At 39.5% G+C, this 24,630-nt stretch overlaps 1 protein-coding gene across 6 annotated transcripts in view; it reads left to right on the forward strand.

Moving 5' to 3' along the window:
- The window catches only part of APP (amyloid beta precursor protein), a 287,239-nt gene that overhangs the window by 95,380 nt on the left and 167,229 nt on the right, over nucleotides 1-24,630 (forward strand). For all 6 annotated transcript variants that reach the window (XM_058427839.1, XM_032174825.2, XM_032174826.2 and 3 more), the window contains exon 4: nucleotides 23,958-24,070. In XM_058427839.1, coding sequence (XP_058283822.1) covers nucleotides 23,958-24,070 — 113 coding nt within the window. The remainder of the gene's footprint in view (nucleotides 1-23,957; nucleotides 24,071-24,630) is intronic.

The following is a 24,630-nucleotide window of genomic DNA, read 5'->3' on the forward strand; positions in this document are numbered from 1 at the left end:
ATTTTTTTGTATTTTTAGTAGAAACGGGGTTTCATCGTGGTCTCGATCTCCTGACCTTGTGATCCGCCCGCCTCGGCCTCCCAAAGTGCTGGGATTACAAGCGTGAGCCACCGCGCCCGGCCATTATTCTTTTGTCTTTCTTTTTTTTTTTTTTTGAGACAGAGTCTCACTCTGTCACCCAGGCTGGAGCGTAGTGGCACAATCTTGGCTCATTACAACCTCTGCCTCCTGGGTTCACACCATTCTCCTGCCTCAGCCTCCCGAGTAGCTGGGACTACAGGCGCCCGCAACCACGCCCGGCTAATTTTTTGTATTTTTAGTAGAGACTGGGTTTCATCGTGTTAGCCAGGAGGGTCTGGATCTCCTGATCTCGTGACCCGCCCACCTCATCCTCCCGAAGTGCTGGGATTACAGGCGTGAGCCACCGCGCCCAGCCGAAAATTTCTTTCAAGCTTAGAAGTTGCAAGTCAAGTTACTGTTAAAGGCATCCTAACTTTGAATTCGATAAAGCTAACCTGTGGTTTAATTGAGCTGAGTTTGCTGTATGCTATATCTCAACTTCACAAGATGTTTGCTTTTTCTTGGCTATAACTTACGATTATACATATATAAAATTACCTTTATGCCCATTTGATAGACTTTAGGGCTGAATTTCCCTGTGTAAGATGTTGTAGAGGTTTGTACTTGTGATTGTTTTTACTCTAGAAATATTTATCTTCACTTCTTTAGTGACAGGTGTTTGTTCAGGAACTTCAAACTCAATGTGATCAAAACTAGACTCATGTTCCCTGAATAGTCTCTCCTGACTACGAATCTGTTGGAAACTTCCAATCCTAATGAATAATTGTAAACTTTTTAATGTAAGTCATATGAGGGGTTGTTGTGAGCATAGGAGGAGGTAGGGAGATGGTAGTGTGAGCTGGCGCATATGGTAAAAGTTGTTTGAAAGAAAGTAGAGCCATGATGTGGATCCTGAGGGATATGTAAAGAAAATGAAGAGGTGTAGATTTAAAAATGTTTATGGGGCTTGGGTGTGGTAGCTCATACCTGTAATCCCAGCACTTTGGGAGGCCGAGGCAGGCGGATCACCTGAGGTCAGGAGTTCGAGACCAGCCTGGCCAACATAGTGAAACCCCGTCTCTACTAAAAATACAAAAATTAGCCAGGCATGATGATGGGCGCCTGTAATCCCAGCTACTTAGGAGGCTGAGGCAGGAGAATCACTTGAACCCGGGAAGCGGAGAGTGCAGTGAGCCGAGATTGTGCCACTGCACTCCAGCCTGGGCGACAAGAGCAAAACTGCGTCTCAAAAAAAAAAAAAAAAAAATGCAATAAATAAATATATTCATGGGGATGTTCCAGGGAAAATAGTTTGTGTTGGTAGCATTGAGAAATAATAATAGAAAATTAGAATAGAACTAAGTTGGTTCATTAAAGTTGGAACACTTGTAGAGATTTTTGATTTGGAAAGACAGTAATTCATGTGATTATTTCTCTTATTCGATGTCCAGAAAAATATCTGTACATTCCATGTGGTTTTATTTGTACTGCACATGTCATTAATATGCTAAAGTTACCTCTAAGATACCTGCTTGCTTAGTCCTTGTTACGCTGTAAATTCTGGGCATAGGATATAGCTTTTTATTATGTTAGCTCTTTTAATAGATGATACAATTGGATTGGGGAAAAAAAACTGATTATACTCTGGAGTAATACTTCCGTAGCCTGTAGTATCCTGCAAATAGCTCCTGGTCATCTTTGAATTTTACTAGCAAACTTGTAGGGTAATAGGTTGGGAGAAAGTATTATAATCAGTGGCTTTGAGGGCCTAATGAAAGGAAACAATCATTGTACAGCTATATTGTGAATAAGTAGTGGATGATGCTGATGGTTAACCCTTTCCTGCGGTGCTCAAACATTGGGAAATAATTGTTTTTTGTTCAAAATGTGAGCTCTTCGATAATTGAGACTTTTGTTAATTCACTGAAATATTCCCAGAGCTTGAACATGTCTGGCACATAGTACATACTTAATAAATATATATATTTAATGAATGAATTGAGAATGTAGCCGAATATTGGAAAAGGAAAGGGAAAAGAAAGAATAGCCGAAACATTAGAAAGACAGAAGATGTGGAGCAGCAGTTTCACATGCCTAAAATAATTTCTGAGATTATGGCAAAATCATTTACTTTACTTACTCCTTATTGATCAACAAAGGAAGAGCAGGTTTTATGTAACAACCAAGAAGTAACATAGGGATCTCAGAAGAGAAGAAACCAAGTGTCTTTGGATCTTGATAAAAAGAACATTCAACTCCAGAAATAGGGTTAAACCTATCCTACACGTGTCTAGTAAAAAGTCAATGTATCAGAGGCATCTGTGTTTAGAGATAAAACATACCATTAGATTCGTTTGTAATAGTTTCATTGTCCTTAGTTTTTAAGGCTAATGATAAAGGTTGTTTTTTTTTTTTTTTTTTTTTTTTTTGGAGACAGTCTCGCTCTGTCGCTCAGGCTGGAGTGCAGTGATGCAATCTCTGCTCACTGCAACCTCCGCCTCCCGGGTTCAAGCGATTCTCTTGCCTCAGCCTCCCAAGTAGCTAGGACTACAGGCACACGCCACCATGCCTGGCTAATTTTTGTATTTTTAGTAGAGAGGGGATTTCACCATGTTGGCCACCATGGTCTCGATCTCCTGACCTCAACAGATCCACCCGCCTTGGCCTAGTAGTGCTGGAATTACAGGTGTGAGCCGCCATGCCTGGCCTTAAGAATTAATTTTAACAGAAAGTTCTGCTTCTAAATATTATTCAGTGATAATAGATTTTAGAAATTTCAGAGTCTTATGTTGTACCTTAAAGGTTAGGATACTATTTATAAATGCTAAACATGAACTCCTGTCATCCTATTTTAATGTCTTTATTCAGTGATTACATGAATGTGGCGTTTCAGTAGGTGTTTGATGTATTAATAGATGTAGGTACTCCCCTCCTAAAGCTTTAAGTATTTTTATGCCATGAAAAATTTGGAGGGCATTCTCTTTATTGATTGATTAGGTACCTGTATTTTCAAGAATATTACCCAGCTTCAGTTCCCCCAAAGCTTTTCTTTTAGTGTTAACTACCTTGTGAGAATACGGTATAACATTTTAAAATATATTTTTTGAAGGTTTGGATGTCACTGAAGATCCCCTTATTTATTGGATGGTATTTTTATCAGCTGGGAAGATAATTAGTTTCCCAATGTTGCTATATTTTTATGAATAGGTCCTGTAGCTCTTGCTTTCTTGAAAGCTTAGAATTGATTGTAAGCCATGGACTAATGATATTCTCTAAGCATATTTAACATAAATAGGCTCATGTTCAGTATGTCAAGAAGTTACCCTGTTGTACTATTTAAATAATTTGAGCTTAGTTTTCTTTTTCCACCTTTGTTCTAAATTCTTAGGCGAGCCTAAATTCCTGGGCGTCCATGCACACAGTTTCTTCAGTAGGTCCTTTAACCTCATGGTATCTGATCTTTGACTTCATAAAGACCCTTGGCCTACTGACCCTGTATTTAATTTCACATCTCAATAGTATTTAGCCTTCTCATATTTTTCCTCTTCTTTAGAGCTCCCTGGTCCCCTCACTCCAGTCATTCAACTCTGTGTATTCCTTTAACTTCCACCCTCGCTCTGTCTCTTCACAGATACGCTTCTTTATATGGTAGTCAGAAGTTCCTGTGTGATCTTCGTAACCTCCAGTTCCCTCCACAGTCACCTGTTATCAGGCATCTGTTCCTTGAGCTCCAGGGAATGAGCTCTTCGCTATCATTCTGGTTGTTGGACTCACTGGGCACTGTTGTGTCCTCCACAGTCTCTCAGTGGCATCGGGCCCGGTTGATGGGTGCATTCTCCCCACACTGATGTCATTCTGCTTCTTCTGGTTTTCTTTCTGCTGTCCTCCATTTTCCTTTCAGGCTCCCTTCCCCCTCCTCCCCCCGCCCACCTTTTGCAGTATTTAGGATTCAGAAATTCCAAATATTGCAAAATATTTAGAATCCGAATTCAGAAATTCTAAATATCCGTGTTTAATAGGAGTCCCCTGGGGTTGTCCATTTTCTCACACAACACATACTTGCTAGGAGATCTCATCAGTGTAGTGGTTTTTCAGAGGCCTGCATTGATGATGTGAGTCATTATGTCCAGGCCAGGCCTCATACATACTATTTACTGGTCCTCTTTCTGCAGGTACTTCACCAAGAATTCAGACTCAATGGAATACTTCATCTAAGATGTACACCAGTTCCTTATCAAAAAATGGCAAATTCAGGCTTCTTAGGTTAAACAGAGAACTCTTGAACATGGCATATGTCTGTTATTCCATTTTTCTCTGTTGGCTTATTGCTGAGTACCATTTGGGATGAAAATCTGTTTTGGGCAAAGGATAGGATTGTTTTCAGCTTTTATTAAATTCTCCTAGACCCTTGATTTTATGCAGAGAACTAATTAAATTTGAATGAATTTAATGTAGAAACCCTACTATTGAAGAAATCAACCTGATTCTGGACTAGCACCAGAATCAATTATTTTTGTTGTTTTGGCTTTCTTGTTTTTGCTTTTGCTTTCTCTGCCGATAAATAACAACTAGTATGTAAGAATCAAATGAATCAAGCATAAATCCCTAGGAAATATTTATGCATTCATTTTTAATGATTTAAAGATGTGAAGATATATAATTAAGCATAATCCTCTCAAAGTTTGACGTTGAAAAGTATTTCAGATACTTCAACTTAAGTATATTTTTTGCAAAATATCTTTTTTAAAAAAACAGATGTGGTCTCAGCGATGTAATTATCATCTTACAGTGTGAGGAGAGCTTACAGTTGTAATAAAATTTGTAACTGAGAAGAAGAGAATGTGAAATAGTCCGGAAACCTAGAAAACTGTCCTATATAGGAATACCAATTAAACAGCTACTAAAAATGAGTGTAAAATGACAATATGGCTTTATCAAGTGCTTAGGGTCCGGAAAAACGCACATATTGCCTGTTATTTATTGTTATAGTTAATGAATGTTCTTTTGCACATGAGAACTGTTATAAAAGATGTCTTTTGTACATACTTGGTACACCAGTTGGCTTTTTTAACCCATTAGCTGTTTTCCCCCAAAGGTGGCCTACTCTAGATGGCGTTAAGAATACCCATTTTCCAGGGACTTATATAAATAATCAACTGCCCTATTATGGAAACTTAAAAGCGAAGGCCCTGAAATATCCAGACAGTTTGAACATAAACCAAAAATGAAGTGAATCTCTAGAATTGCCGTGTAATAGCATGAGTGGGGAGGGGGTCCCTCAATAGAGGGAACTGACCTTTTTCTTCCTTGTGGGTGACCTTTAAATAAAGAGTACACACTTTATTTAGTCATTAAATGGGTCACCTGAAGCTTAGAGAATGAAGATCCTATGGCCTGTTAATTTTATCATTGTTAGAAACTCTCTGCCTTTGGCCCGAAAATGGTAAGTCACCTTTCTTAGAAGATTCTCATATCCAGATATTCTTACCAAATCAGAATCTTTTCTCAGCATTTTCTTCAAAAAACCACAGTTCTGGGTTAAAACACCTCAGATCCTAACCATAATTTTTCTTTCATGTACATTTTAGTCATCTTTATAATTTTAAATGAAAGACAGGAACTACATTATTTGAAATAAGGGTTAACCCCCTCTAATTATAAGCATTAATCCCACACAGTTTTCTCATTTCTAAATGTTAAATATAAAATGGGAGCTATCTCTTCTTCAAACACTTTCTGTTGCCTTCTGTGTGTGGCAGGACCTTACTTTGAAAGACTGTTTAAAGCTTTGTTTGATTTAAAGGCTGAGTTTCTGCTTGCTTGGAATGCTTGCTCTTCAAAATATTTGCTCCCTGGAGAGTGAAACTGAAGGTGGAGTTTTCACGTGACTTTGGATTGTTGACCTGGAAGAGGTTTGGGGTAATACGATGGGCTAGGGCATGGTTCCACTGCTTTCTGTTTGAGCAGGGTCAGGAAAGGAAGGCGGGGCTTGCTGTGTGCAAACAGGAAAACATAGTCTGAAGATGTTTGAAGCCTGAATGCACTTTCATTTGATGCCTTGCTTTATTGCTTAAGAGAATTTTAAACTGCTGCATCCGCAAATGTGCTGCAGCCTATAATGACACATATTTAAATGATTTTTGCATCTAAACAGATGCATTCACTCTTTGCCTGGTGTGTACAATTTGAATGACACTCGTGCTGTGTCTGGAAGGAACAGACGTTTTTCATTATAAAATTCAGTCAAGCAGAAAAGTAGCAAAGGAAGCAGAAATTTCCATTTACATCTATGATTGAAGTTGTAGTGATAAAAGAGGATGACTAAGTTGAAGAATAGTCTTGTTCTCATTCTGCTATCTGACATGGGATCTTGTCATTTTGGTAATAGTTTTTAAACTTACGTTATTGAGGAAGGCTCTGATCAGAAGTCTCAAATTATACATGTTCTTCAAGCTTAGATTTTTCTGGGTGTTTTGTTTCAGAAGTCTCAAATTATATATGTTCTTCAACCTTAGATTTTTCTGTTGTTTTTTTTTTTTTTTTTTTTGGTTTTTTGGTTATCTATAGATAGATTTGAGTATCTCTTTTTTTCTTAAAATCCGTTACTTATTAGTAATAAAGACTTAAGTAGTAGCTTTATGCTCTGTTATCACAGAGATTCACAGTACTTTTTAGTTTTTACTTATGAGCCTCAGCAGGTGTAGACAGATACCTTAGTTGCCACTGATAACATCCAATTGCAACTAGATCAAGAAATGGTTCAAAATTCTCCAGGGGCATTTTCTGCTAAAGAAGAGTTGGTGGTCTTCCTTTTGGAAGCCTTAATATAGTTAAACCCTCTTCCTTAGAAGTCCAGAAATTCAATTATTTCAGCTCTCTGTGGAGTGATAAGTCCTGCCAAATTGATTTACAATAATGAAACTAAGCGTTGTTTACAAATCTAAGTGGCAATTTCTAAGTCCACAGAGGAGTGGTAACAGAAAGGGAGATTCTAATTTATCTGGGGGTCTATCCGTGTTTGAACAGATTGTGTGATTTTTGAAACATGATTCAAAAGGGATGTTGATAATTTCTAAAATACATTTTTATTGGAGAGCTTGATGAATCACATATACTTATTTTATTTGTTATTCTATTAGATACTGTCTTCCTCATCCCTAGGTGGTGTTGCCAGTACAGTGACAATTCAAATCCTTCTTTTTCCTCTGCTCTAACAGAGCTTTGTAAACTCATAGCAATATTGTAATGCCTGGTAAAAGGTGGTGCCAGTTTCAAGTACTATATCCTAATTACTTCATGGCTAACTCTTTTGTTATTGTTAACAATATTGTTAACTCTTTTGTTAAATTCAATGACATCTTTTTTCTTTCTCATTCTCTATGTACTTTTTGCCCTAAATAGTTCTGCATCTTTTAAGATACAAGTTTGTTTTTTCTTGGAGGTTTTTAGTTGGAAAATGCCTGAAATACATAGACCAAACATTTGTTCCTCCAATGGTTAAATTACATTGTCTCCCAAAGTGAGACATTTTAAGTCTGGACTATACCCAGGAGAATCTAAAAGAGGCAGTTAATAAGCTCTTGAAGAGCACAGTGGGGTGGCTGTATATTTATTGAGTCTCACACTTAGGAGAGAAATAGGCTGGACCAAATGAGCCTGGGCATCAAGAGCATGTGGGTGGTCGTTGGTGATATGCGTAGTGATGAGTGTGTGTGCTGAGGGTCCTAGACCAGGCTGGCAGGGAAATGAAATGAAGGCAGTGAAGCCTCCCCTGATAACCGCAGAGAGTGCCGTAGCATCCAGGACCTCAGGATCATGATGAACAAACTGTAGTGGATGAAAGTGAGAGGAAGTATTGGAAGGATGAGTTTCTGGCCAGAAAGTGGTTTACTGGAGTGCTGTGTCTGAGTATTACATGATCTGAGGTCCACGAGGTCCAGCTTTGAGGGTATGGAGAGTTTGAGTGGAGTAGAGGTATAGTCCCATGGTCTTCTGATTCACAGACATTCATCAGCGATAAGTATCTGTTGAGAAAGTGGAAGCATGATTTTTATGACCTCCTCTTGTTATGGGGAAATCCATCAAGGGGGCCTATATTGGTTGGGTTCTACAACCAAACAGAATGTGTTCAGCAGGAGTCGTGTTTTGGGCTCCTCACAATATTCAGTGTTAGTTCTGTTCCTTTCTCTTGCTTCCACATAGGAAAGACTTTGACCCAATGAGGAATTAGTCATTGTCCTTTGGGCACACTTCCGGAATTTGATAGTCAGTTGGGCACTTGATTCTAGTACATTTGCTAAAAGTAATTAATACCCTGCAAGTGGAAGCAGCAGCAAGCGACTGGGAATGCTAAGTGAAAGGTCAGATGGTTGTGGGATGGGGGGAGCGGGGAGGGATAGCATTAGGAGATATACCTAATGCTAAATGACGAGTTAATGGGTGCAGCACACCAACATGGCACATGTATACATATGTAACAAACCTGCACGTTGTGCACATGTACCCTAAAACTTAAAGTATAATAATAATAGAAAGAGTGGAGGAGGCTGTTGACCCTTAGGCATGGATGATATGTCTGAGTGAGAAAGCAAGAAGAGTAGAAGACAGAGTCTTACTTTATAATCAGAATTATGAAAAGAGGAGCCAATGAGAGGGAAAGAATGATTAGCTTGAGATAGATTGGTGGAAACTGGAGAAGATTGAATTTAAAGAAGAAAAGTGGGCCAAGTTCAGTGGCCCATGCCCAGAATCCCAGCAAATTTGGAGGCTGAAGCTAGGAGAGTTGCTTGAGGCCAGGAGTTTGAGATCAGCTTGGGCAACGTGGCGAGACCCTTGTTTCTACAAAAAATAATTAAATTAGCCAGGCATGTTGGCGTGTGCTGGTAGTCCCAGCTACTTGGGAGGCTGAGACAGGAAGGTTGTCTGAGCCCAGGAGGCTGCAGTGAGCTATGATCACAGCACTGCACTCCAGCCTGGGTGACAGAGGGTATCCCCGTCTCTTTAAAAAAAAAAAAGGAAGAATGTGATGTGGCAGAGTAGTCAGAGAACTGGAGGGCTGAGAAGATACTGATGGCATTTGTTGTTCTTGACCTTGAAAGAAGAGTTGCAGATTGTTGGAGCAAGGCCAGATGGTAATAGGTTGGAAGGAACAAGTGAGGGGCGTGAGAGTGACAGTCCACAACCCCGTTAAGAAGTTATCTGTGAAAATGCCTCTTCCTGTCTTGATTATAGCCTCCCTCGCACATGGCTTTCTGAGTATGGTATGTGAAAACAGCATGCTGTGTATTTTTACCTTCCCATATGATTTAAGGTTTTGGTAGTGACTCGTGGTTCTTTTGCCTCACCGTACACCAACCTGGTTGGTATTTTGTCAGCAATTATGTGGTTTTTAAAAAGCTCCGTATATAACCTTAATTAATTGCATCTCTAAAATCTATCAGGCTTTGAGTTTTGTTGTTGTTTTTTTTTTAAATAAGGCAGAAAGAAAGGAAAGTGTTAGGAGAAAGCAACCAGTGAGAATACCTGTATTTTGAAGAAACAAAGTAGGGAATTTCGAATTATCTCTACCGTATCTGCTTTTTCAGCTCATCTCTTGGGATACAGAAGACTGAACTAAGCTAAAGTAGGTTCAAGTCTAAAGGAAACCTTAAATTAATTTCTGTATTCGAATTAATCACACACCTATAAATACAATTTATAATATGAGAACTGCAACAAGAGAAATGGAGGGAGATGAGCAGTTTGCTGATCAATAGGGTTAATGATGGTAACATAGAATCCTAGTGATATGCCTCCTATTGACTAAAATGTATGCGTTAAGATAGCATAGCGCATAAAACATCTCAGTGTATTCAAGCTTATTATGGTTTCTCTGCTTAGGTTTGTATCTCTGGCTTTAGATTTTCACCTGTAACCCCAACCTGTCCACATTCAAGTCACCACTCCTTGAAATATATTCTTGATCTCTAAAATTTGATGCTAAGTCTGTCTTGCCCAACGGTGGCCACTAGCCACCCATGGCCATTGAATATTTGAAACCTGGCTAGTCCAAACTATGCTGTGAGTATAAAAAACCCACCAGATATTAAAAAGTTAGTCTGGGAGAAAAAAACGAATGTAGAATGTCTTAATGGTAATTATTTACATTGATTGCATGTTGAAATGATGAAATTTAGGATGTACTGGGTTAAAGTATATTAATAAAATTAATTTTACCTGTTTCTTTTTACCTTTTTATGTTAATGTGGCTACAAGAAATTTTAAATTAGGTATGTGGCCTCTATTATATTTCTGTGAGACAAAGCTGCTCCAAGCTGTGTTGGTCCAGAACTGTATCTCGGTTCTTTTGTATCCTTCATGGACCTGCATAGAATGGTATTTAGTAATACTCAGCAGTAGCAGAGATGATCTCTTAAGATTATCAAATTATGTTAAGTTTTAATTTTTATTCTTGTCTCTCATTCTATGTGCACCTCTCTGGCCAGGAGGCATTTATCATATCACCTTTTAATATTTGGAAATCGCTTGATCTGCCTGAGTCATTGTGTTGTTTTCAAATCTAGAACTCCTTCTACCATATTTTGTAACTTCTATAATTAAACAAAAGGCGAACCAGGAGCAGCTTGGCTCTTAGGGATGTGTGAAAAGGCGCTCAGTCCTTAAGATGGTGCCAAAAGTGACAAATCTATGGGATGAGGTGCAGGTTTATGGAAGAGAAGCATGAAAATTTTTATTTTTTAAAAGGACAAAGCAAGCTAGTCACCAAAAGACAGATACTTGATTCTACTTATATGCAGTACCTTTTTGAATTTGAAGAGTCAAAGCCCCCAATAAAACCCTTTTTGAATGTGAAGAGTGAATTTGAAGAGTCAAAGCCCCCAATAAAACCCTATGAGACATAGGATTCACTAGCTCTGGGGCTCTTCTGGCTCTTCAGCCTGGTGCCATCCACATTGGAGTCAGTAGGAGTTTGGCATGACACCTTATTATATGAAATTTTATATCAAGCCATTAAATTTTTTTTAAGTAGACTTTATATTTTACAACAGTTTTAAATTTACAGAAAAATTGAGAGGATAGTCCAGAGAGTTCCCATATGCTTTGCATCCAGTTGAATTTGAAGAGTCAAATTCAGAAAGATGGAAAACAGAATGATGGTTTCCAGGTTCTGGAGGTGGGGAATGGAGAGTTGTTTAATGGTGTGCAGAGCTTTAGTTTAGCAAGGTGAAAACAGTTCTGGAGATGGAAGGTAGTGATGGTTGTACAACGATATGAATCTACTTGACACTAAACTGTATAATTAAAAGTGGGTAAGCAAAGAGTGACTTACAAAGCAGTAACTTGTAACTTAAAAATTTTAAAAACCTTAATGAGATTAGTTATAATGGGCTATCTTAAGTCGACCCTTACTGCCGGAAGGAACAGCTGAATCACATCACTTGGGAGCTTGTTAGAAAAGCAGACTCAGTCCCACCCTAGACTTGTCCAATCAAAACCTGCATTTTAACAAGGCCCCCAGGTGATTCATAGGCACTTTAAAGCTTGAGAAGCCCTGCTCCAAATATCATTTCTCAAAGTGTGATCCGTGAGCCACCTGAATCAGAGCCACTCTGGGGAGGTCTGTTTTCAGGCGCGTCCCAGAACACGTAAATCAGAACTAGGCTGTGGAGCTAGAGAGAAGATCTGCAGACTGATCAGGATCCCAGGTGATTTCAAAGCATGGTTTGAGTTAAAAAACCCCTAATCTGGAAAGCTTTTAACAACTATTCCTCTTAGAATTCCATCTTTTAACGAATGTTGGAATTATTAAATACTTTTAACAAGAAGTCCTGTTATTGATAAAATCAAGAATATGACTAATAATGCAGCCAAAAAGAGGCAACAGAAAAAGCACCTATAACTTATCTTGGGTTGGTTAATGAGGAAGCTGTCATTCAAAATTAGTAGACTATTGTAACACTTTTTGGGGTCCTGAACATTGGAATGAGAGTCGGGTTTCAGAGTTGAGCCTGCCTCTGTCATTAGCTTTGTGCAAATCTCATCCGGCTCAAGATTCCTCATTTGTAGAGGGGAATGAATTCTCTGACCAGTTAGTTTACATTCCTAAGACAAGGTTAAATTTGGAAAGCAAAGAATTTTCGGTATATATGTGATAATTTTGAAATTCTTGAATTTTTAAAAAACAATTTAAATGCCACATTACTTATTTTTTTCTAAAAAAAAAAAAGTCAAACCAAGCCCTGTCTAGTTATTAATAGATACCACAGATGAGATGCCTGAGTTGGTAAGCTCTTTTTAATTCTAGTTCTTTTCAACTACAATAATTTTATAGACTTTTTTTGAAGGCTAGAATGTTGGTGTGGAATCAAATAGGTATGCCTGTATGCATGGTAAGATGCACCTGACAGGGATCACGTGGCTTGAACATGCCCTGACAGTGATCCTGTGTGGCAGGTGCACCTGAATCCGAGTTCTGAGTTAAGAAATCCGGGAGTGGGCCGGGTGGGGTGGCCGTGCCTGTAATCCCAGCACTTTGGGAGGCCGAGGCAGGCAGATCATTTGAGGTCAGAAGTCCAAGACCAGTCTGGCCAACGTGGCAAAACCCCGTCTCTACTAAAAATACAAAAATTAGCTGGGCGTGGTGGCGCATGCCTGTATACAGTCCCAGCTACTTTGGAGGCTGAGGCAGGAGAATTGCTTGAACCCGGCAGGTGGAAGTTGCAGTGAGCCAAGATCACGCCAGTGCACTCCAGCCTGGGCGACCGAATGAGACTCTGTTTCAAACAACAACAACAACAACAAAACTCAAAACAAAAAAACAACAACAAAGAAATCCAGGAGTGGCCAACCCAGAGAGCCATTCCTTATCTGTAAGGAACATCTGAGCCCTCATGTCCTTCCGTGGAATGTGGGCCACGCCAAGGATTGAGACCCTTTGTTACCAGTTAAGTGGAAGTTGCCAGATGGAGATTGTTAGGGGGAGGGTGTTAAGGGAAAATGCTATAGAGACCACATGCCTTTTGCAAGCGGCTGCGGTTCTTCTGTCCAACGCACTACCACTGGACTCTTCCCCCCTGTATGCAAGCCCCCAGTAAAACCCTATGAGACATAGGGTTCACTAGCTCTGGGGCTCTTCTGGCTCTTGAACCTGGTGCTATCCACACTGGAGTCAGTAGGAGTTTGGCATGACACCTTATTATATGAAATTTTATATCAAGTCATTAAATTTTTTTTAAGTAGACTTTATATTTTACAACAGTTTTAAATTTACACAAAAACTGATAGTCCAGAGAGTTCCCAAATGCTTTGCATCCAGTTTTCCCTATTGTTAACATCTTATATTAATATGGTACGTTGTTATTAACTGAAGTCTATGCTTTATTCAGCTGTCCTTAGTTTTTGTCTAATGTCCTTTCTGTGTTCCAGGATGCCATCCAGGAAGGCATATTACATTTAATTGTCAGGTCTCCTTAGCCTCCTTTCCTCTTGGCTATGACAGTTTCTTTATACTTTTCTAGTTTTTTAATAAGCTTAAAGGTTTTGTATTGGTCAGATAATGTGTAGGATTCTCCTCTGTGGGAATTTTCTCATGCTTTGCCTGGGGTTATTGGTTTTAAGAAGGAAGACCACAGAGGTAAATGCCCTTTTCATCACATCATATCAAGAGTACATATTTATCAACATGATACAGCCCTGTTGGCACTGACCTTGATCACCTGGCTCAGGTGGTGGTTGTTGAGTTTCTCCACTTGAAAGTTACTCTTCTTCCCACTTTATGTGCTCTGCTCTTTGGAAGGAAGTCAGTTTGCACAGCCCACAATTAAGGAGCGGAGAATTGTGCTTCATTTTTTGAGGGCAGAGTATCTACATAAATTATTTGGAATTCTTCTGCACAGGAGATTTGTCTCTTTTTTCCGATTTATGTATTCATTCATTCATTTAGACTCATAGATATTTACATTGTACTTTGATTTATAATCCAGTACTACTTTATAATTTTTATTGATCAAATTATTCCAGCTTTAGCTATTAGAAGCCCTTTCAGTTGGTTCCTATGCTCATTTGACATAGCCCCCTTTTTTTTTTCTTACAAGATGCTGCAGTCTCATCTTGCATATTTTCAGCCCTAATCCTAGAATCAGCTGTTCCTCCAAGGAGCCCTTGTTCCTTTTATTGGAGAGTAACGTTATTGGAGAATAGTATTAAAATCTGGATGTTAAGGATGCTTATTGCCACTGGAGTTTCTTTGCTTTTAAGACTTCTCAGTTGATAGAGCAAGGCAATGTGTTTGTCTGTATTCACCCTTGTGTTATGCAGATCTATAAATATTTCTATAGCTAACTAGTTGTATTTATATTAAGCTATAATATCTAGTCTATATTAAGCTAAATACAATTTCATCCAGATGTTTCCTACTCTAACATATTACCACACGGACACTATATCTCTCCTCCTTGGTTATCTATAAATTCTCACTCCATCCACCATCTATGTACTTAATTGTTCAGTTTCAGTATATGTTTATAGTAGTATCAGAATTGTTAACCCAGGCTGGGTACAGTGGCTCATGCCAGTAATCCCAATACTTTGGGAGGCTGAGGCAGGTTGATTGCTTGAGCCCAGGAATTTGAGACTGGCCTGGGCAACATGGCATAACCCCGTATCTACTAAAAATACAAAAAAATTGCTGGTCATGGTAGCATGTGCCTGTAGTCCCAGCTACCCGAGAGGCTGAGGTGGGAAGATCACCTGAGCCCAGGAAGTCAAGGCTGCAGTGAGCTGTGATCGTGCCATTGCACTCCAGCCTGGGAGACAGAGTAAGACTCTTTCTTAAAAAAATAAAAAATATAAAAAAATTTGTTAACCACACCTATATGAGTCTTTTTAAAAGCTGCAAGACTGCTAACAAATATTTATTTATTTATTTATTTATTTATTTATTTATTTATTTGAGACAGAATCTCCCTCTGTCACCCAGGCTGGAGTGCAATGACACAGTCTCAGCCCACTGCAACCTCTGCTTCCCTGGCTCAGGTGATTCTCCTGCCCCAGCCTCCCGAGTAGCTAAGATTACAGGCACCCGCCACCATGCCCAGCTAATTTTGTATTTTTAGTAGAGACAGGGTTTCACCATGTTGGCCAGGCTGGTCTCAAACTCCTGACCTCAGGTGATCCACTTGCCTCCGCCTCCCAAAGTGCTGGGGTTATAGGTGTGAGCCACCATGTCTGGCCATAAATACTTGTTTTGTTCTCGTGGCTTTTTTTTTTTTTTTCTTTTTTAAAGTAAATCCTTTGCACTATTTTTATTATTTTAAGACCAGTGTTATTCAGAGCCTGGATTAAACACTATTCTGTGTTTGTTTGTTTGTTTTTTGAGACAGAGTCTCGCTCTGTCACCCAGGCTGGAGTGCAGTGATGCGATCTTGGCTCACTGCAACCTCCGCCTCCCTGGTTCAGGAGATTCTTCTGCCTCAGCCTCCCGAGTAGCTGGGACTACAGGTGTACGCCAAGACGCTCAGCTAATGTTTGTATTTTTAGTAGAGATGAGGTGTCACCATATTGGCCAGGCTGGTCTCGAACTCCTGACCTTGTGATCCACCTCGGCCTCCCAAAGTGCTGGGATTACAGGCATGAGCCACCACTCCTGGACAGCACTGTTCTGTCTTATACTCACTCTGCCATCTCTGTATGTATATGGTACGTATGTGAGGCTGGATCTGTGCACTTGGAAAAGTTGGAGAGATGATTTAGGTAAAACTTTTAGTTTTCACTTCTTTTGCCTTTTTGCTTATCTTGATCCATTTAGTTTCTACCATCTGGCAAATAGTTCTCATCTGAAGAATCCCATCTGTCAGTTCTCACTATTTTCCGGTAATAGTTACAGTGAAATGCTGGTGACGGCAACAGCCACTTTTTAAAAGGATGTGTAATTCACCCTCAATGTCCTCTTTGAGAACCCAGTAACTGCCCACACTCTGAAGCTAAAACCATAACAGTTTTATCACATGGAAAGTTTGTTGAGAAATGTTTGGCTGCTTCTGTAAGTAACCGTCCCGTCTCTTGAGTACAGATGCCTCCCGGGAAAATGTTCCCAGCCTGTTTCTTAATGCGAAAGTTACAAAAGATAGTACATAATGAGCACACTCAAGAAAAAAAAATATGTGTGGAGTAAGAGCCTGAAATGGTAAAATAGAAAATCACCTAAGAAAACATTTATCTGTAGCTGTCATTTTCATATACACATATCTAGTGTATACAAGTTAGTAAGTACAGAATTCTCGAAAGTTCTACCTGTCTACACATCTACACAGAAAAATTAGGAAAGTCTTGTCCAGATTTTTCCATCACCTTCAGTATAAAGCATCTTCTAGCTGTTGGAATAGAAACAAGCTAGATTCTTGACTCCTTTCTGTTTGGTTATTTAGATCTGACCTTCAGATGACATCCAGAATCTGAGAACTACTCACCACCTCTACTGCTCTCATCCTGGTCCAAGTTATTGTCATCTCTCACCTGGATTAATGCCAGAGCCCCCTTCCTGGTCTTCTCACTTCTAGTCTTGACCCCCTAGGGCAAGAATAATTAGCTTAGAAAACCACCCCAGAGCCTTCCGGCATTACTCCGAGTACTGGCCAGAGTTGGACAATGTTTAAGGCCTCATGCAGTCAGCTGTCTCTGTCCTGTCCTGGCTGTCACTCACTCGCTTGACCATTGATCTCCTCCACATCATTTCTCCACGACAGCACTGATCTCCTTGCTCTTCTGTGAGCTCACCAGGCATGCATCTGCCTCAAGACTTTGTGTAATACTGGTTGCTTCCTCTGGCCAGAATTTTCTTCCCTTTGATTCTGAATACTTTGTTCCCTCACTTCCTCAAGTCTTCACTGAAATGTCATATTTTCAAGTAGGCATTCCCTGACCACCCTGTTTAAAATTTCACCCCTCAGAAAAAACAAACAAACCATCCCCTTTCTCTGCTTTATCCATGTAACATTTATTACCATCCAACAGACACTGTATTTTTAATCTGTTTTTTTTATCACTTCCCTGCTAGGATCATATATCGTTTTATCTGTTTTGTTCACTGCTGTATTCTTAGCACTGAGACATAATTGTAAGTATGCAGTGAAGAGTTAGTGGATAAAGGACTGTGGCTACCAGAGGGGATTCAGGAAACAGCCCCTCACAGCCAGGACCAGCACTCGGTGCAAGAGTTGAAAGAGTTGATCACTTGGATTCTCTGCTTCTCCACTGTGTTGATTGCTGTCATGTATTCACCCCATCATAAGCAGTACTCATATGTAAAACAGTACCATGTCATCTCTGTGGGGCTACAAGTAGGTAGTGATGGTGTAATGAAAATAAAACCCCAGTGTCTTCAGTAGGTGCAAAATAGGTGATCAGCAAATGATGAAGAGTAGCTGTTGCTGTTTTGATTACTATGATTATTATTATGAGAAACTACGGTGGTTGATGAGATAGATACTGGGGAGAAGGATACTATTAATATAATTTATTGAGCAACTGTCTTCTGGGCACTAGTTGAGTACTTTACAGATATTAATTTATTTAATTCTCCCAGTTCTGCCATTTACTCTATATGTGACCTGGACTGTTACATAGTCTCTTGGTCTCACCTTCTCTCTTTTTTTTTTTTCATTTGAGACGGAGCCTTGTTCTTTCACTCAGGCCGTACTGCAGTGTCGCTATCTTGGCTCACTGCAACCTCCACCTCCCGGGTTCAAGCGATTCTCCTGCCTCAGCCTCCTGAGTAGCTGGGATTACAGGCATGCGCCACCACACCTGGCTAATTTTTTTGTATTTTTAGTAGAGACGGGGTTTCACCATTTTGGCCAGGCTGATCTCGAACTCCTGACCTTGTGATCCGCCCGTCTCGGCCTCCCAAAGTGCTGGGATTACAGACTTGAGCCACCGTGCCCGGCCCTCGCCTTCTCTTATAAAGTGCAATCATTGTAGCTGCCTTGGTGTGGTTCTGAGGACAGTGAGAGAAGATGCACGTGAAGTATTGAGGGTGGTGGCAGGCACACAGTTCAGAGTTGCTGACAATACTGATGTTTTATCTTCACGAGTCAGATCTGGGCCCACAGCACAAGGAAACCGAGGCTTTGGCATTTTACAGTAATTCCATTGTCAGAACATTTCCCCCACTTTCTTGAATCATCTTTACCTCTTGAGAGATGAGGAAGAGAGGGCACACCTTGGGCAGAAGTCCAGAGACCTCAGGCATTTTTGGCCCTTCATTCCCATGATTCTGGCCAACATCATTTTAGTCCCTAGCAGTTCATAGATATGTTGTCTTCTAATCTGATAATCAAATAATCTGTGCTTTGAAGAACCTGCGTATGGCTCTAGAATCTTTTACATTAATCTACTCAACCCCACCCTGATGCTCAAAACTTTAGCAGTCTGTTTTTTTTTTTTTTTTTAATTTTAATGTCTTTATTTTAAACATTTATTTTTAGAGGTAGGGTCTCTCTAAGTTACGCAGGCTGGCCTCAAATTCCTGGGCTCAAGTGATCCTCCCACCGCAACCTCCCAAGTAGCTGGGATGACACCCCCAGGTGCCGCCATGCTGGCAGCAGAGTCAGTTTTGAGACATCTTTCCCTTCGCATTCCTCCCAGTGTCATGGACTGGGGAGTTACTATGGTTTTAGTTGCAGTACTTTTTACTCTGAAGTCTGTCTGCTTCCTGGAATTCTGTCTGTCTTTTGAAAAGACAACATAAAGAAATGGAAAAATATACTTTAAATTCCATAGTATGGGAGCCTGTGCTACTCGCCTGTTTGATATTCATTCCCATTTTTTCCTTTCTAAAAGAATTCTAGATTTTTTTTGTTCAGGGTGACAATGTGCTCTGCTGAAAATACTTTCACAGATTCCCTTGCAGGTGCATGTCACCAGATCACAGTAATGGCATATATGGCCTCAGTGGGATTTGCTGAGGAGTATGTCCCTCCCAAGTAACACAGCAAAGCTTTATTAGAGGAAAAAAAAAAAAACAGAAAACCTTTCACCTTTGTCTTGTTTCTCTGCCTTCTGCCTGGAACTTGGACACAATGTCTTGAATTTCTGTGACCATTTTGTGACCACAAAACACAAGGATAAAATCAACGTGCTAAGGATGGCAGTACAGAAAGATAGGAATACCCTGGTCCCTGATGGCATCGTAGAATATCTGCAGTGGCCCTAGCTTCAGTGTCACTTATTGGGTGAGATACATAATCCTACTGTGTGTTTAAGCCACGGTTTGACATGTGGTCTGTTCTCTGCCGCCGACTGCATTCCCAGCTGTTCTATATGGCTTGCTGGCTAATTTAAGTCTAGTTTTATTGTCAAATTGACCACATTGTAGATTATAATATTAAAGTAGTTCACAGTCTAAAAGTGAACTACTTTTGTAAAAGCCGAAGGAAATGGGCCAAATGAACCATTTTGAACAGAGTTTAAATGAGTGAGTTGAGTTACCACTCTTGGATGGAGAACTGGAGACCTGGATTTTCAGTCTAGTTCTACTGCCAGTTGGCTCTGTGGGCAAGTCACTCGACCTGAGCTTTTTTCCTCCCATCTGCAAAATGAGGTAATTTGAGCTAGACAGTCCTCTCAAAGACCACCAGAGAGCTAGCAGATCGAGGCCTGCAGACTCCTATTGAATTTGCCATCCTTGTTCACCTTGCCAAGACTTCATAGCCAAGAAGCCAGACCCTGATTTTGTTCATTAGCTTTGAAAACACCCTTTCAGTTGTGTGTGTGTGTGTGTGTGTGTGTGTGTGTGTGGTGTGTGACATGTGTTTTGAATATAAATTGTGAATTGTTTAAGCAAAAAACCATGTTGTATGTTTATCAATAAACATGCATACCGTATATTGATGAATTTATCCACTTGAAATAAATGGTGCCAAATTTCCTAAAGTTTGCTGTAAACAGGAACATGATTTCTCATTATGATGTTTAATTTGTTTTAGTCTTTGATCTCTTATATCAGAATTCTGTTAAGAACTTCTTTTACCTGAAAGATCAAAGCAAATAAACAGAAGCATTTATGAAAATAAGATATACATGGCTGTGGAGAGAAACTCCAGGTATATACGATCATAGGCTTTTTAAAATTAATAAACTTTGTTTTTAAAAACAAAGAAGTGTAAGTTCACAGCAAGTTTGAGTAGAAAATACAGTTTCCATATAACTGCTGTCCTAGCAAAGATTTTTAAGTACACTATTTTTTAATTAAAAAGAGAAAATATAAACCATGCTAAGCCAGTTGGTGAAAAAGGCTTCATTATACTTTTAGCACTCTTAATTCTTATTAAAAGTTTTTAAAAACAGATTTTTGTGGTTGAATCGCTTACAATTTCTGATGTGTAACCTTCTAACGTGTTTCATCGAATTTTAAAAGTAATATAAGCAGTGCTGTCCACTGCTAAATTTTATTTTAATGTTAGAATACAGTGAGGTTTCTATTTTGCCATTAGTCCTGAGAGCTTATTAAGTAACCAGTTTTAATCCTTTAAAAAACCATTCTCATTTTGAGGGGCACATATTTCTTAGCTTTGTGCAATATAAGAAGCTAAGACCATCTTGGCAGTATCAAATGAAATGTTTTGCAAGTTAGAAAGTTCAGTAGCCATTTATAAACATAATGAACAATTGTTGTAGTCAGACTAATGCAGAAATACAGGTGTTGGGGGTGGGGGCGGAGGGGGTGGGTGGGCAGACTTGGTCCACAAGTAGTAGTTTGCCAACCTCTGTCCTAAACACAAGTTCAAGAATATGGTTCTCCTGGATAGATTTTCTGCCAGATGAAAGTAAGAGTAACATCCTTAGCTAATGAACTCCTAATATCCAAGGCAACTTTTAATTAATTCAGGCTTTTAAGAAAAGCTTGTTTACCAACTCCTCATTAAAAATGCTCAGACTGGCTGGTCATGATGGCTCACGGCTGTAATCCCAGCACTTCGGGAGGCTGAGGCAGGCAGATTGCTTGAGCCTAGGAGTTCGAGACCAGCCTGGGCAACATATCTAGACCCTGTCTCTGCAAAAAGTGAAATAATTAGCTGGGCATGATGGTGCACACCTGTAGACCCAGCTACTCAGGAGGCTGAGGTGGGAGGATTGCGTGACCCCAGGAGGTCAAGGCTGCAGTGAGCCATTGATCCAACCCCTGCATTCCAGCCAGGGTGACAGAGCGAGACCTTGTCTCGAAACAAACAAATAAAAAAATTAATGCAGTACATGTCCTTTTGGTAAATAAGTAAATATGTTTCGGTAACTTTAGCTTTGCATTATAATCTAGTCCTCAGCAGATTGACTAAGGGCAGATAAAACAAGATGATTTGGTTTTGTTGTTTGGCACTTACTGTCTGGTTTATGCCCCCAAGAACTCTTGCAGGCCAAGGTCAGGTGTATCTGATCCCTGCTCTGGCTCTTCTCACGAAGTGATTTAGTAGCTTTGGGCCAGCATTAAATTTTTTAAACTCTTTGACCTATTTGTACATGACAGGCATTTAATCTTTCCAATAATTTCTTGTCAAATAGAAAAGCATCACTTCTTAGTTTGGACATTTGCAAATGTGGTAAGCAGAGCTGACTGATGAGGTGGGCATCTTCAGGCCATAGGTCACTTCTGGCCCCCTGTAACAAATTGGGATGCCTCAGATATCAGGTATTCTTCCAAGCAGCTAGGGTTGGTCCCTGACCACAGAAACCCTGAGAAATCCACCTGGGAATGGTGTGTTTGTTTTGGATGAGATTACCATTACTTTCCATTCTCCAACTCTTCTTGTGTTTTTTGTTTTTGTTTTGTTTTATATCATTCTATGTAAAAGAGAAATGTGATATCATTTGCATTATCATGTTATTTCTTTCCTTATAATTTTTATCTTAATGCTTATCTCTGGGTCTAGGTTATAATCTCCCGAGTTACGTGGCCTTAGGTTTCTTGGCAGAGATTCCTCCCCTGGGAAGTGAGGTTTATTAAAAAAAAAAAACCCATGATGTGGCCCTGTGGAGCTGCATGGGATGGTGTTCAGTACTCACTGGTTTCTTCCCTGCAAAGTGACACCTGCAGCCTTTGGGGTACCATGTCTCATAATTTTTGCATTCCCTGCAACACACACTATACTGCTATGGGCATCATTGATCATTTTAAAGATTTAAGGAATGACAAGATACAGTGCTTATTCTCCCCTGTGATTTGCTTAGATTTTTATCTAAACAGTACTTATTGAAGTAAGTACTTCAATATCATGCTACATCTTACATGTTTGAGCTAGAAACAGACTAAAGTTTAAGCACCTTTATGAGAATGAAAAGTTACTTCCTTTCACTTCTTAGGGCTTTTAATCCCTCTTTATGTTGCATTTCAGAAAGTGCCCTGTAGCCTACTATGAAAGAAAGACATTCATTCCTGTCTTTGCTGGTGTGTGGACAATCTGTATTCCTTGCCCTGTGGGAGTTAATGGGTTTATGTCTATTCTTGCATGTTTTGCCTGAAGGACCACAGTGACCTACTTGGTAGTCTCCCTGCTTTCATGGTTTCACTATGCTGGTCTATCCTTCACTTAATTATAGAGTTTATTTGAAAAACAAACAAACAAACAAAAAAAACTTTTGGCCTATATTGCTTCTCCCAAAATGGCATCCAAAACCTAAGGCTCTTCAAATTGGAGTCCAGTATGCTTCCCCCGTGCTACTTCCTTCTGGACTCCCTTTGCCACTTACTTTGTGCTCCAGCCACGATGGGCTGCAAATATGCCTTGCTGGTTCTTTACTCTTTCTTTGCACAGGAGGCTCCCTCATTTTGAAGGGTCTTTTGCTACCCATCCATCCATGCATTTGGATTCTATAATAGAGTTCTTGATGTTTGACAGAACTAGGCCAAGAATTGTGGGGGTATAATGGCAAGCAAGACCGATTCTATCCTTATATTATGGAAGTTCAATTCATTTCCCACGTGGCATACTACTTCTCACCATTCAGATTCATCTCGAATGTTGTTTCTTCTTTGAGGTTTTTCCCACCACACCCAAGATACCTGACACCTTCCTCATCTCTATTACAGAATTTAACTTGTTCATTCACTGACAGATATTTACTGCCTACTATGTGCAAGAATCTGTGCTGAAAGCCAGGAATATTACAGTAAACAAAACAAAAACTAAGTTTACAGCTTACATATAATGTGGTAATTATCCATTTTTTACCTTCATGAGACTGAGTTCATGTAGGACTTTGTGTAATATCTTTATATCTTCAGTACCAGAAATGCCTAGAAATAATTTTCATGATATACATTTTCTTTAAAGATATAACAAAAGTCTGAGGAACAGTTTTCAGAACTAAACTGAATTAAACTCTCTCTCTTATGTGTGTTATGTAAACATATATATAAAATACAATTTTGGGTTTTTTGCTGAAGAAGTAGAAAAATGCTAAAATTTCTGTTATTTACAAGCAGACTAAAATGTCCAAGAAAGAGAAGTAAGTAGACAGAGATTTATATTGATTTTGCTCAAATGCTCACCTAGACAATGCCAATATTTGTATTTTACCCCCTGTTGTAATAGAATGGTAATTGGTTCTCTAGTTAAGCAGCTTTTTTAGGATTAATTTTGAAGCAAGAAATTCAGATTAATTAAGGGACAATTTCACTTGCAGCATGTAGGAATTATTTTAACCATCAAACTTGGTGTGCCAAGAAACTGAGTTGCTTAAGGAGGCCGGATGTAACATTCTAAAGGTAGTAGGGTCTTGATTGGGTTGCTTAGGCATTGAAAGGCTGTTTAACTTGTCTTGAAGTCTGTCTTTCCTTGATGCCTTCTCTGTGGTAAGAACACTGTGATACAGATGGAATGACGGGAAGTGGTTTTCCTTTCTTTCAGTTGGTGAGTTTGTAAGCGATGCCCTTCTCGTTCCTGACAAGTGCAAATTCTTACACCAGGAGAGGATGGATGTTTGCGAAACTCATCTTCACTGGCACACCGTCGCCAAAGAGGTACCAGCCCATAAATTCTTTCTTATTGCAAAGTGAAGATTTCCTGGGGACATACCTAATGGCATTTTAGGGGTATTTTGAGGCAACAGCTACGTTAATAAGTTATTTAAGAAAAGAACCCAATGCTACTATCCATAACCCAGATTTTAGTTTTTAGAGTGATTTTAGGTTCACAGCAAAATCGAACAGAAAGTAGAGTTCCTGTGTATCCCCTGTCCCCACACATGCACAGCCTCCCCATCCGTGAATATTTTTAAAAAGTCAAAAATAGGGCCAGTTGAACTAGATTCATTATGTGCCTGTGCCGTGTTTCGCAACTTAAAAATATAAATTGTCTGTGCCGTGCCTTATAACTTAAAAATATAATCTCTAATAGTTATAGCTTTAAAGTTTACCCTTCAGATTATTTTTATGCACCTGCTGTTTTCTTTTGTCATATACAATTTTTTAAATAATTTAGCCTTTCCCCCTGTTATCTATTAGTGAATACAGTGGTAGAACAGCGAAGTAGCTTGTTTGTACCAGCCTGAAAGCTCCAGTTAGAATTCAGTTTCTAAGTT

Source organism: Hylobates moloch, unplaced genomic scaffold (assembly GCF_009828535.3).
Source record: "Hylobates moloch isolate HMO894 unplaced genomic scaffold, HMol_V3 SCAFFOLD_14, whole genome shotgun sequence".
Classification (NCBI taxonomy): Eukaryota; Metazoa; Chordata; class Mammalia; order Primates; family Hylobatidae; genus Hylobates; species Hylobates moloch.